The sequence below is a fragment of the Podarcis muralis genome, chromosome 1 (assembly GCF_964188315.1).
Source record: "Podarcis muralis chromosome 1, rPodMur119.hap1.1, whole genome shotgun sequence".
Classification (NCBI taxonomy): domain Eukaryota; kingdom Metazoa; phylum Chordata; class Lepidosauria; order Squamata; family Lacertidae; genus Podarcis; species Podarcis muralis.
The window spans coordinates 66,301,852-66,314,589 of record NC_135655.1 but is presented as its reverse complement, the minus strand read 5'-3'; the positions used below and the strand labels follow the sequence as shown (position 1 = coordinate 66,314,589).

Below are 12,738 nucleotides of genomic sequence, written 5' to 3'. Positions count from 1 at the left end.
AGCCCATTTTATAGGTTGGACAGCATGAAGAGCTTCACTGTTGGGCAGGTGCTCTTCCAAAGGAAGGAGGTGGTGGATGTAAAAGTGGGGGTGGGGGGGTGGGGGCAGGCAATCAGTCTCAGCAGGATTCAGTCTTTAATTTCAGAACCATGTATGCAGCATTTGGGCAGTAAACCTCCTCTTACAGCTTCCCTTAAGCCATATAGCCAAAATACCATGCCTAGTACTTGGACTAAGACACAAATATGGTCTGTTTCCTGCATAAACTGCATTGGAAGACACTGCAGGGAGTGTCTTCCAGTGTCTTAACCACCCAGCTGCTATGACATTGTCTAATCATACTGTAACAATAATCTAAACATTGCCACAATAAGCTATTCTAGATAATTCTGATGACAAGCTAGGAAATATATACATATACATTTGAGCCATATTGCTCATGCAAGTCTTGGCGTAGCTTATTCGTATTCAAAACATTACACCACCAATTCTTAATAGCCTTGAAGTATATTCATTGACTGTTGCTCATGAAACTCTTTCTGCAACATTGGAGCTCTCTGAGCCAAACATTCATACCTGTGTGTCAAATAGGAAAACCTTTCTGGGAACATTTGTTAACCAATTTTATTTTCTTACACTTATTGCCAACCTTTTTTCCTTTATGGAATTCAAGGTGACATTCATGTCGTTGAGAGTCACCCACCCAAAGCACTGACCAGACTCGGCCCTGCTTTGCTTCAGAGAGGTGGCATTATCCAGACCACAAACCCTAGTACAGGCTGTATGCATGCATATGCTTCAACAGTCACCTTTGTAAAAATGACATACAACATACTTTTTCATGCTTTTGACGTTAAGAGCGTGCACTAGCTCAAGAACTGTAAGAAATGACACAGATATAAATACGTTCAAAAGCTCTCCAGGGCTGAAAAGCCATTAAGTAGTTTATGCTTCAAGTATTCATCTTGTACAAGCATTCAAGGACCTGTTGCTTAATAGTAAAGTCCAAACGGCCACCCACCCCAGCTTTCACAGTTTGATTCAATGGATGTCTGCTGGCTGCATGTTGATCTCTCTCTTGCAAAATAAAAACATTCAGAGTTGTGCTATTATTATTAGGATGGCAACATAAGTTACGTTTGGAATGTGTGTTTTTTGCGACCAAAACTTTGTCACCAGCAGGTGGTACCCTTGCCTAATGATGTGTAGATGTCCACAGTGCTACACTAGAGCAGGCTTGAAGGTCTTTAGAGCAGATCTGCATGAGCAAAGATTTAGGAACAAAACAAGCAGATACAAAATGCTCATGGAACTGCTATTTGCTATAAAGCCAGTTTTTGAACAGGACAGAACAGTGTTCTGATTTTCATAAAGGAAACAAGAAGCAGCCGTGTGCAGTACAAAAGTCCTAATAACAATCACATGAATGCTGCAGTGAAGAAAGTAGGTAATACAAATACTTTAAATTAAGGACAACTTTTTCCCCTAGTGCGGAAACTTCTGCCTCCAGAATATTTATGGAATGGGAAAACTTATCTTAATCTCCTGATCTGTGGCAGGCTTACAACATTCCATCTGCAGAACTACTGAGACTTTGAAAGAAAAAAGCCTGGGTGTATGAAAGGTCTACTGCTTGCTTCACAATTTAGGTTGAAAAGTTAAAGTAACCCCCTTCTTCCAATTAATTCCTTAAATTTTATACCAGGCATTATTAAGGAAGGCAGGCCTCACAATATTATCTAAGTTTCAAGCAGCTGGTGGTTTTACTGCTTTCTGGTAGTCCATTTGGTCCGTTCATGCTCTCTAAACATCATTTTCTGAGAAGTGTTTTGTTTTCAGCTATTATGGTAAAAAGCTCATCGAGCACAAATCCTTAGAAATTAATCCACTGTAAGCATACTGCATACGCTGGCCACGTGACCCGGAAGTGTCTGCAGACAGCGCTGGCTCCCGGCCTCTTAAGTGAGATGAGCGCACAACCCTAGAGTCGGACACGACTGGCCCGTACGGGCAGGGGTACCTTTACCTTTTAAGCATACTGCAAGAGTGAAACTGCAGCATTTAAGAAATGCAGTATTAAGGTAAATGAATATTTTCATTGCATCTTGAGCAGAGATTTTTTTTTTTTTAGCTCATCCAATGTGAGAGATGCTGGTAAGGGAGAATGTCACAGAAAGAAATAATCGTGCCAGTGGGGTACTACTTCACTACTTGGCCTTATGAAGTAAAGGATAATACATTTTCTTATTGCAGACCTCATGTACAATGCAGAACACAAGTTGTGAGGGAGAGAGGAAAACTGTATACTGGACTGGAATAGTCTTTAAAGGGTGGGAGTGTTAGTGTCCAACAGGAGACACATTAGATACAGCTTTAGTGTAAGTGGTCAAGTAAATAATTAGCATGTTTATCATATCAGGGGATCGTTATACCAGACTGGAAGAAAAACATGGTGTTGGTTGTACTAACCATTCATAAGGGGTGATACCTTAGAAAACTAACATGATTCCAATAATATGCACCATGAGCAAGTACAAAATATAGAAAATGGATCACTGACTAGTAAATGGCTCACTGTGCTTTAAAATATATTTACATATTCTTAATTTTACTACTTCTAAAAATGTTGCATAGGTTCTTTGACTGCATGTATTAAGTACCTGGACCTTAGGGTTTTCATTGCTGTTGGGGTGGGAGATGTGAAAAACAGCACTTAAAAAGGTTTCACACATTTCAGTGGCATATTTTTAAACAGAGCACCCAGCCTGGACCAGTCATATCCCCTAATACAACTGAGGTATTAAGAGCGGTGTTGGTCACATGGAATCTTCATCACCAGTCCTCAAACGTTGTTGTTAAAAATCTATCATCATTCAGCAACTGATCTTGGCTTAACATAGTCTGGAAAAAAACAAACCATAGTAGAGTTCATAAATCACAGATGTAAGTGATTAGGTCCTCTACAGATTTAGCGGAGATTTACATAGGCATAAGTTATGAACAGCTTATTCAAGATAATTATTATATATAACATCCAGTTTACTAACCTAATTGGAAACAGTAGAAGCTAGTTGCACACAAGTAATTTACTTAGCTATTTCATTTGCTTTCAGGCAAATTTAATCCCTGAAATTTATAGTGTTTATAGTGTGTGGAATTAAGGTCATGCATAGTATAAGCAACAAGACTTTGACTTTTGAGAATGTCAGGTGTATGGAGAAATAGATGTAACTGCGCAACAAATAAAGCAGTAGCTCATATCCTTTACTGGAATTTGTACATAACTAATAGCCTTGGAAAGCTAGTTCAGCAAATGTCGCAATGCAGACTGGGATCAAAAGGCAATTGTGGCATGGATTAAACACTCAGATAATCCCTTTCTGCATTTGACTTGTTTTGCAAAATGCATGTAATAACCTAAAGTTCTCTTCTCATACGACTGAAAATTTGCTTAAGTCATTAGGAAAGATAAATTCGTTTCACATGCAATCTACAAAGATATAAATATTTCCATTCCAGTCCTTAAAATGTAAATTTACTTAGGTCAAATTTGTGTTTTTAATTGAATTCCATAATATAGTCTTACTTATAGGAGTTTTAACTATAAATGAATATAAATGAAGATGAGTAATTAACATATCAATACACCTCATCTCAGTTTTGAATTAGCGCATACGATGAGGTTATGAATGATAAATTAGTACTTACTGTGAGGTTGTTTATTCCTTGAGAAAGTTCCCCTATTTGCATTACTGTTCCTTCTGAATGTTCCATCTGTAAAACCATTCAGCTTGGTGAAATTAAAACAGCTAATTCAAACACTACATGCTTTATATTTTCTGAACCATTGTGCATATACAAGAGGTGCTTTTATCTTCAGAAAAAAATAGGTTTAATTATATTACTATCTTCAGAGTCATTTTTCTGAATGTCATTCTTGTCAGACTTTAAATTTCATTTTTTAAAAAGCATTAGAATTTGAGCATTTGAACTATTTCTAAACTGCACATTAGCCATACTCAGAGTAATTGACACCTTTCCATTGAATATAGTCTGTTAATAGGATAGCAGGGCCAAAAATATTAAATTTGAGGCAATTCATTTTGCAATAACTTAAGAAGAAAAAATCCTTATAAATCCTTATAATAATGAATAAAGCCTTATTCATAATTTGGGTGCCATTCTACATTTTCAGAACAAAAGCGGTTTTCCAGCAGTCAAGAGCATTTCAAGATGCATACATGCAGGTTCAACTATTCAGCATGCTGCCATCATAATGGGGGGGGGGGGGGAAGCTTGTTCGTGCTTTGAACGTATTCAGTGATGTCAGTGATTTCACAAACCTGTCTATATACTTCATATTGAGATCCATCATTTTGGCACGTTCATTTTTAAAATTAGAATGATTCCCCCTCCACTACTGCCTGTAAATTTAAGCTATTAGAAACTCAAATTACCAGCAAGTCTGTATTAGGCTTTGCAACTTTTCCTTGCCTTACACACGTACAGCCCTCTAATTCACAGTTGCTCTCAGTTTACGGCAGACAGCCTCTTCACCTGCAAATTCAAGCTTGCCTGATTATTATAACAAAGAGCCCAAACCTTAAAAATGTGATTTGCAAAACCTGCATACTGTGTATATGTATGTATGTTGTATCTATCTGTGTGTGTGTGTGTGTGTGTGTGTGTGTGTGTGTGTATGGGGGGATGACGACTGGTGGAATCCAACCAAATTTGTTTCTTTAATCAACAATTCCATGTGTTTGATGCCACTCTCTTCACACCTGCCTTTGCATATGCTGTGCTTCCACCCAAATGCAGGGGAGCCTTCATTTGCGCAACAGATCTCTTGTGAATGCAAGGAACCACTGACACTTTGAAAACCAATAATATTTTTTTAAAAAGAAAGAAAATATTAAGGTACAGCACACGTATGTTACTCAGCAACACATCTGCAGAGCAAATGCCCACCAACAATACTGTACAATGCACAAAATACCTCTCAAAGGGAAATACCCGGTTTCAAGATGCTGAACACGAAAATGACAATAACATTAGTTGATTGGCTCCTGCTTAGGAGATGCAAAGATGATCATGTATAAATAACCCAGTGCAAAATAAGTATAGTATTTCACTGCTGTATTTCAAAGTCCTGTCCTTAGCCTGAAGCTAAGGAGAAGTGGGAGGTATTGTTTGCCGGGTGTGTTATTTTAATTGTAAGCTTTTTAAGAAGCTTGGCTGGGAAGCAAAATTGTGGGGGGGGGGGGGGGACAGCTAAGAGATGAAAGCACACAAAACAGTTCTGATTACATGCACATCTTCTTCCTACCGGTTCTAAGGCTGCCTAGGATTGTAGGACAAATGGATAATGATAAAATTGCTTGCATTAGATAAAACAAAATAATAAATTACATTTTAAATGACGGAATAATGAAATGTGTTAGATGTAATGAATCATGCATATAAAAAAATAATAATTAAAAAAACCAACTTTCGACAATTAGTCTTTTCGATCTACTACCATTTTTTTGATTCTGTTTCTGACTTGGAAACCAGAATCCACGGAAGTTGCATCGGACTGTTGTACTTTGCAGAAAGCTCAAGCTCCAGCTGCTCCATTTTTCAGGTTTTAAAAAATTACTTTACACACACTTCTCAGTATTACCAATATAGGGCGGCAATTTGGATAACCTCTTCAAAAACTCTTCTAAGTTTTAAGCATGATTCCGTCACAATAATCACAACGTGAGAAGTTGGGACATTTCCCCCCAAATGCGTTACTTTTATTGTTTTGTTCGATAAAGTTGTTTGTTCATTCTTCTTCTTTTTTTATAGATATATCGTTAGCTCCTTTAATAACATATCATGTACATTCAGTGTGGTGCAGACACTGCACAGATGAAATAAGCATGTCTTATTAAAAATATACAATCCAGTTGTACTATTCGGAATAAAATAGACACATCTTTACAACTGCTTACAATATAAAGCTAATATAAAAAGTTAAAAATATCTCTGGGTAGCGCTTACGGAATATATATATATATGTATAAACATATGGCCCTGCAGCAGCATGCCCAGCACCCTTGCTGGATTGGGGCTTTGGGCTGCCTGGACTTCAACTACGACTGTTGTGTAAAGCTTTTTGCATTCCTGAAAAAGGGCTTGAGAAGGTGAGTAGGATGACGCAGTGGTTGCAAATGGAAAATAATTCAGATGGCATTTTAAGTATCAGATTCTTCAAGCCTCATCCCAATACATTCATTAAATCCATGCAGATGCATTATGCATTTTAGGTTAAATCGAAACAAAAGGTTATTTGTAAGCTTTGGAATGCATGAAGAGGATGGAAGGTGAGTGACATCAGTCCGCCTGGCCCACCTGATCCAGTTTGTCTAATTCTTTGTCAGGGAGGGCATTATGCACTTTGTAGGCGCCGTAGCTTCTCTGAGTACCATTGGTGGTACTTGGGCTGGTATCCATAGGGCAAATGTAATCCGTAGATTCGTCAAATTTCTTTTTTCGCAAGTTTCCAAAATGTGAAAATCCAAGTTTCTTTGGCTAATGAGAATGAGAAGCAGGGTGGGGTGAAGGGGGAGGAAGAGTACAACATCAGAGAAACGTAGTACTAGTAATCATCATCATCATCCTTCATCCAAAGACCACGGGACAGTATAGTACAGTCATACCTCGGAAGTCGAACGCCTTGTGACTTGAACGTTTTGGCTCCCAAACGCCGTGAACAGTGAGTGTTCCAGTTTGCAAATATTCTTTGGAACCCGAATGTCCGACGTGGGTTCTGATTGGCTGCAAGAGCTTCCTTCATCAACTGGAAGCTGTGCCTTGGTTTCCAAACGTTTTGGAAGTCGAACAGACTTCCGGAACGGATTCCATTTGACTTCTGAGGTACGACTGTATTAGGAATTGCTGCTTCAATTAATTGAAGCTGTTTCAGGTCAAGGCAATACTTAATACAGAGCTGTGAAGGATGCTCCGTCTGTGTGTTTGCTGGCCCAGATTTGTGCCATTAAACTAGGGATGGGGAACCTGTAGTCCTCCAGAACACTTTGAGCTCCAGCTCCCAACACCCTGACTGCTGGGCTGATAAGAAATGGGAGTCCATCACCATCTCTGGAGGGCCAAAGATTCCCCATCCCTGCATACACTCCTCATTTCAGAGAAACATAGAATGCAGGGCCCAGTCCAAGGCATTTTGTCACCTGAGGCAGACCCCAAAGTGATGCCACCCTCCACACCAGGGAAGCCTGGGGAAAGGAGGGGAGAGAAAGATTGACATTGGGATCTCCTGCCCCAGTGAATCCTGCTGCCTGAGGCAGTCAACTCACTTTACCTCATAGGTGGGTGGTCTTGGATCAATGCATGCTAAGGGCTACTTCCCTGAACAACTGCTTCCCCATGACTTCTAAAAAAGCAAGCAAGCTTCAGCATAATAAGGGAGTGTGCTGCTTTCTGCAAAATATTTGTAACTAAATATGTATTATTACTATAGGTTTGCAATCTTAATTAAAAGATTCAGCAGATAAACTATTTATTATTATTATTATTATTATTATTATTATTATTATTATTATTATACACAAGAGGTACTGATATTGTATCCAACAACCGACAGGTCTTAACACATGCATCAACGTGTGAAAGCCATGAGCTATGCACTTCAGTCTCGTGGCTGTATACGTACTACAGACTTAAAAGAATTGCCAGCTTCCTCACCAAGTCAGACTTAACAGGATTCTTTGGGGTAAGCCATAACAGTTGCTAAAATAGGCTGTGGTGTACAGATATATAATCTGCTGCTGAGAAATTAAGAACACTCACAACAACTCAACTCTTCCAAAGACTGGCTTGCAAATTTGCAAAGTAGGAAACTGGGGGCAAGTTTTTGTGCTTCCCACCAAGGATTAGTGCCAGCACAAGGGAATTCTTCCCCACTTCCATACACAGTCTGTGCCATCACCAAATCTGCTCTGGAAGGTTAGGGGGGAACCCAGAACAGATTTTTAAAGAATATATATATATATTTATTCATCATTTTTATGTTATAATGATTAAAAACATGTATACACTGCAACAAGCAAACCATGAACAACCTAATAAAAGGAAAGCAACTGACTGTGTCTTGGGCTAAAACTTTACCCAGGACAGATTTAGGGGGCAGAGAATATTTTGTTGCACAAAGAAATATCCTTGCACTGATATTCTGTTTAACACTCCATTTAATACAACCCTGTGGTTGTGGTTGCTATTGTTTTCCTATGTGGCCTACCCGGACTTTCGCAGTGGTAGTCAGAGGCGCATAAGCTGTAGATTCCAATATTTCTCTTTTTTCTTGCTGTGCCTCTGGTCCAATTAGCACGTTGAAATTAGTGGTTAAGTGGCGCCTTAGCAGCGTTTTTTGAGGTGGAATGTTGAGAAGCATTGCCAGAGCATCACCATTAAAACGAGGTTCAAGGATCTGTCAGGAAAAATAACACACATGCTGCATTTATACATGCCCCCTAAGCAACTGAGCACTCAGAAGGCTGCTTTGAATTATCTGAGCGCTTCAACCCTTCTCTGCAGCATTTAGAATGCTTCCTGGCATTGCAGAGAGAAAGCAGCAGCTCTTCATTTGTTTGCAGCCATCAGCTGTATAAAATTAACAGAACATTCATTTGCGATTTTCAGTAGCACCAGTTTAAGACTCTGTATAGGGTGATTAAAGGCACAACCATGCACAGAGCCTGCAGTTCCTGATCTACAGGTTAGTATGCACAATACATTTCCACGTGACCACGGTATGTTCATAATATTTGCCTGGATCCTGAGTTGCCTTTCTGTGAATGGAAGGGAACCTGATCATAATCATGGAAGGAGGTGGGGGTAGATGAAGTTTGCAGTTCTTTGCCCCATTCCCACACAGTTCTGGAAGGCCCTCCAGAGCACTTTGGGGATGCAGGGTGCACAGAGGGGGCTGCATTGGACATTGGAAATCATATTCTCCACGTCCACCAGAAAGAGCACCTCACAAGTAGAATTCTGCTCATACCATCCAGGTAAAGATATTCTTTGGAGAAAATCAAAGAAAAAGCAAGGGCATTGGACCTCATGGATCTTATAATCTAAATGTAGCGAAACTATGCAGAAGAAAAGGAAGGGAAAGGCAGAGGAAAAAGAGATGAATATGTGTACACACACACTTAAGTAAGAATGACTTAGCTCCTCCATTCTAATCTCTCCATATGTTGTTGGACTGCAAAGCTCTGGATCGGAAGTGGGCAATCTGTGACCTCCTGATGTTGCTAGACTCCAACTCTGATCAGCCCCAGTCAGCATGGCCAATGCAACATCGAGAGAGCATCGTGTTGGCTAGCTCTGCTCTACAGGCATCAAGGCAAGAAGTGAGGTTACAGGGAACAAGGCAGAGGGCCTTCTTGGTAGTGGTGCCCTCCCTGTGGAATGCCCTCCCACCAGATGTCAAGGAGATAAAGAACGACACAACTTTTAGAAGACATCCAAAGGCAGTCTATATAGGGGAGCTTTTAATGTTTGACGTTTTATTTTTGTTGGAAGCCTCCCAGAGTGGCTGGGGAAACCCACCCAGATGGGCAGGCTACAAATAATAACATTATTATGATAATGATGACAAGGCAGAGTTTAGAAAGGGATCTGCATGATGAGGAAAGAGCAGGGCATTCTGGGAAATTACAGAGCTTGGTGTCTGTAATTATCCCTTCTAATTTATTCCAACAGAGGCGGGAGAATGTTGTGCTCTTCCAATTTCACACGGAGATTTACCACCTCATTGAAATGATGAAATAATTGTGCAAGCCAGAGCACGCATTTTAACATATATGGATCTCCAGGTCAAAGCAAACATACCCAATGGGCTGTTTTTCTCATCAGCCATAGCAAATAAACTCAATATAGTTGAGTATACCTTGAGTACTGTGATGGCTTCATGAGCTGTCTTTTAGAAATCAGTGCACTAGCAAAGAATATAGTAGTGCTTATTTTGCCTTAGACAGCTAAGAATCCAAAAATATTCCCCATATGACCTGCTGTCAAGAGCATCATTACTTTTAATCCCCCCCAATTGCTGATCTTCAATCTAAGCCATCTGACTCTTGCAATGTTGCGAAGGATGTTCTGTATTGAAAAACAATTTGTCCTGTCCAGCATGCACCTGTTACAGCACCCATCCATTGAGAGGTTCAGCTGACACTTTATCAATTGCTGATTTGAAAGTAATTTCCGCTCTCTAATTTCAGCTTCACAGATCCACATCTTAAATGACAAAAGAGTGGGGAACTAGCTTCTTAGCTACCACAGGTTTATAAAATGTAATTTATATGTTGTCAAATGGCTTAAAACTAATCAATGAATACATTTCCTGCCACAACAAACAACACTCTCAGTTTGTTCAGCTCACAGCATATAGTACAAAAAATGCTTAGGAAAACCGATTTTTAGACATATATAGGAAGCAAAAGGCAAGATCTGGTTTCTTACAATAAGGCCACCATGAACTCCACTTCCTCGAAGGTTCGGTGCATATTCTGCCAGATCTACTGATCTGAGCCATTCCATTACTCTGTGATTGGACCACTGAACTACTTCGGAAGGCGAAATGTTATTCTGTGTTGAGAAAAGATGCACATAGTTAAGACACATACATGCACATACTTAAGATACAGAAACGACAAGTCCATTTACTATTTCTATCTGTTTGTTTGAAAACAGCTGTTAAAACAATTCCTCCTTTGCAGCCAATAATTCCCACTCCCCAGACCTGCAGTGTTGCTGAGTTTTGCTCAGTACTGCAGTGTTGCTGAGTTAATGCATTTCAGTAAGTTAAATGAGGTGTGTACTCATTATAGCCTTTCTTTAAAAGGGCCTTCAATGCCTCCAGCCAAGCTTCTAAGTACAAACTATACAGGAGGAATTCAGCACTGCAATAAGGTGACCATTCCATCAGGTCAACATTCTTCACTCTCCTCCCCCTGCATGCTGTTTTTGGGAGTTCTCCTGACACCCCCAAGCCAATGTGGGTGGGCAGGGGCACCCAAGGATAGAAGGGGGTGGGCGCATCCCATTAGATGCATTTTCTTTACAAACTGCCCTTACATTTCTACAATTATCAAAGAAAAGCCACTGGGCCCACTATGTCATAGGAATGAATTGCAAATGATGGGAGTGAGTAATGAATGCTTAGCTTAGAAGAGGACTCTCTGCTGCCAGGAAAGAAACAACAGGCACTGCCAGCTTAGTCACAAGCTCAGCATGCCAACGCTGCAAAACAAAAGTGGCTGAACACACACAACCAAGCCTGAGATGCCTAATCTCCTGAGAACTATCAAGAACTAGCCCTCAGGCCCTTTATCCTCTGTCCCTCAGAATCAGCACACATGCTCAGACACTGGCGTTAGAAGGCGAATGTCTCTGTGACCCCTTGGTGACAGCCTGTGGTCCAGATAACAAAAAGTGTGAAGATAAATTTATCTCCTGATAGTTGGGGGAAAGAGTGCAAAATCTGGGGCAGGAGGCAGCATCTGTTGGGGCAAGAGCTCTGCATCTATCTGGGTAGCACAACACTGCTTCCTTCTCATGTTGAACTCCTAGGCTGGTCATCTAGCAGTCAGACAACTGTCCCTAGTAATATACCTCTGCAGAGTATGTGTTAATGTACAAGTCTGCCAAGGCGTGTTTTCATGTGAACATGCACTAAAGGTCTTCCGAAGTGCATTCAATAAATGCAGCACTTTGTCTTTCCTCCCATACAACACTCTCACCAAATTATTTCTGGCTTGGTACGGATCTGCAAAGTTCGACACATATTTCACCCCAGAAGAGAACCTGCTCCTCTTCTTTTTTTAGGAGGTGGGAGCAGAGAGAGGGTGGATAAACAAGGTTTATTCTAGGAAGGAAATCCATGGTAACAGGGACAATTTCTTTCTCACCTCATCCGCCGGTCGCCTCCGTAGGCAGTGAGGGTTGAAACCGTTCACATGGAGCACGTGAATGGCACACTTAATGCTGAGATGATGCAACTGGCTTGTGACTTTGAGGAAAAGGAGGTCATTCTGCAAGAGAACACAAGCGGCAAGCCATGTCAACAAGCAACAGTTTATTCTGCAATGAGCTGAGCAGATCAGAACTTGAGATCCAACCCACGTGGTCTGTTCTAGTTGTCTTCTTAAGGCATTCAGGAACTGGGAAAAGCAACACACAAGGGTCGAGCTGAGGGGATTGAATAGTCTTCCTCCATCTCATACTTTCTTCGAGTTGGAGGGCAACCATCTGAAGAAAGGAGCCCACTTCTGCTTGTGCAGATTCTCCATGTGACTCAGATTTTTCTTGGTTATCCACCACACAGAAGCTTCCACAAGTACAAGAGGCTTCCTTGCTTCAAACAGTCACCCTCCAACTCACGAGTAGGAATGGGGGTGGAACAAGCATGTTCACCCTTCACCACCTCCTTCAAAGATCCTGAATACGGCTCAACTGAAACCTGTGTTTTGGTTGGGGCACACGATATGAACCAGATTGCTGCCTTGACTTTTATGGTTGCCAAAACCTACAGAGCCCCTTCCAGTAACTCAGGGAAAGGGGCACACCACTCACTTAGAGGTTCCCTGATTTTGCCCACCGACTGTTTCTCTCCAAGATTATCTAGGGGGGTTCTTTTTGATTTGGTACAGTGCCTCAGTATGCAAGTGACCAGTAGGACACAGCCCC

General features: G+C 40.8%; 1 protein-coding gene across 24 annotated transcripts in view; it reads right to left on the bottom strand.

Moving 5' to 3' along the window:
- Positions 1-606: 606 nt before the first annotated feature.
- Positions 607-12,738, bottom strand: part of PPFIBP2 (PPFIB scaffold protein 2) — a 112,372-nt gene continuing 100,240 nt past the window's right edge. For 23 of the 24 annotated variants that reach the window (XM_077930189.1, XM_077930203.1, XM_028730599.2 and 20 more), the window contains 6 exons: positions 11,961-12,083; positions 10,513-10,638; positions 8,288-8,476; positions 6,382-6,561; positions 3,709-3,774; positions 607-2,901 (listed from right to left, as the gene is read on the bottom strand). In XM_077930189.1, the coding sequence (XP_077786315.1) occupies positions 2,833-2,901; positions 3,709-3,774; positions 6,382-6,561; positions 8,288-8,476; positions 10,513-10,638; positions 11,961-12,083 (753 nt within the window). In that variant the 3' untranslated portion in view covers positions 607-2,832. Of the gene's footprint in view, positions 2,902-3,708; positions 3,775-5,757; positions 6,562-8,287; positions 8,477-10,512; positions 10,639-11,960; positions 12,084-12,738 lie in introns of those variants that run through there. The other variant, XM_077930221.1, reaches the window with a different exon arrangement.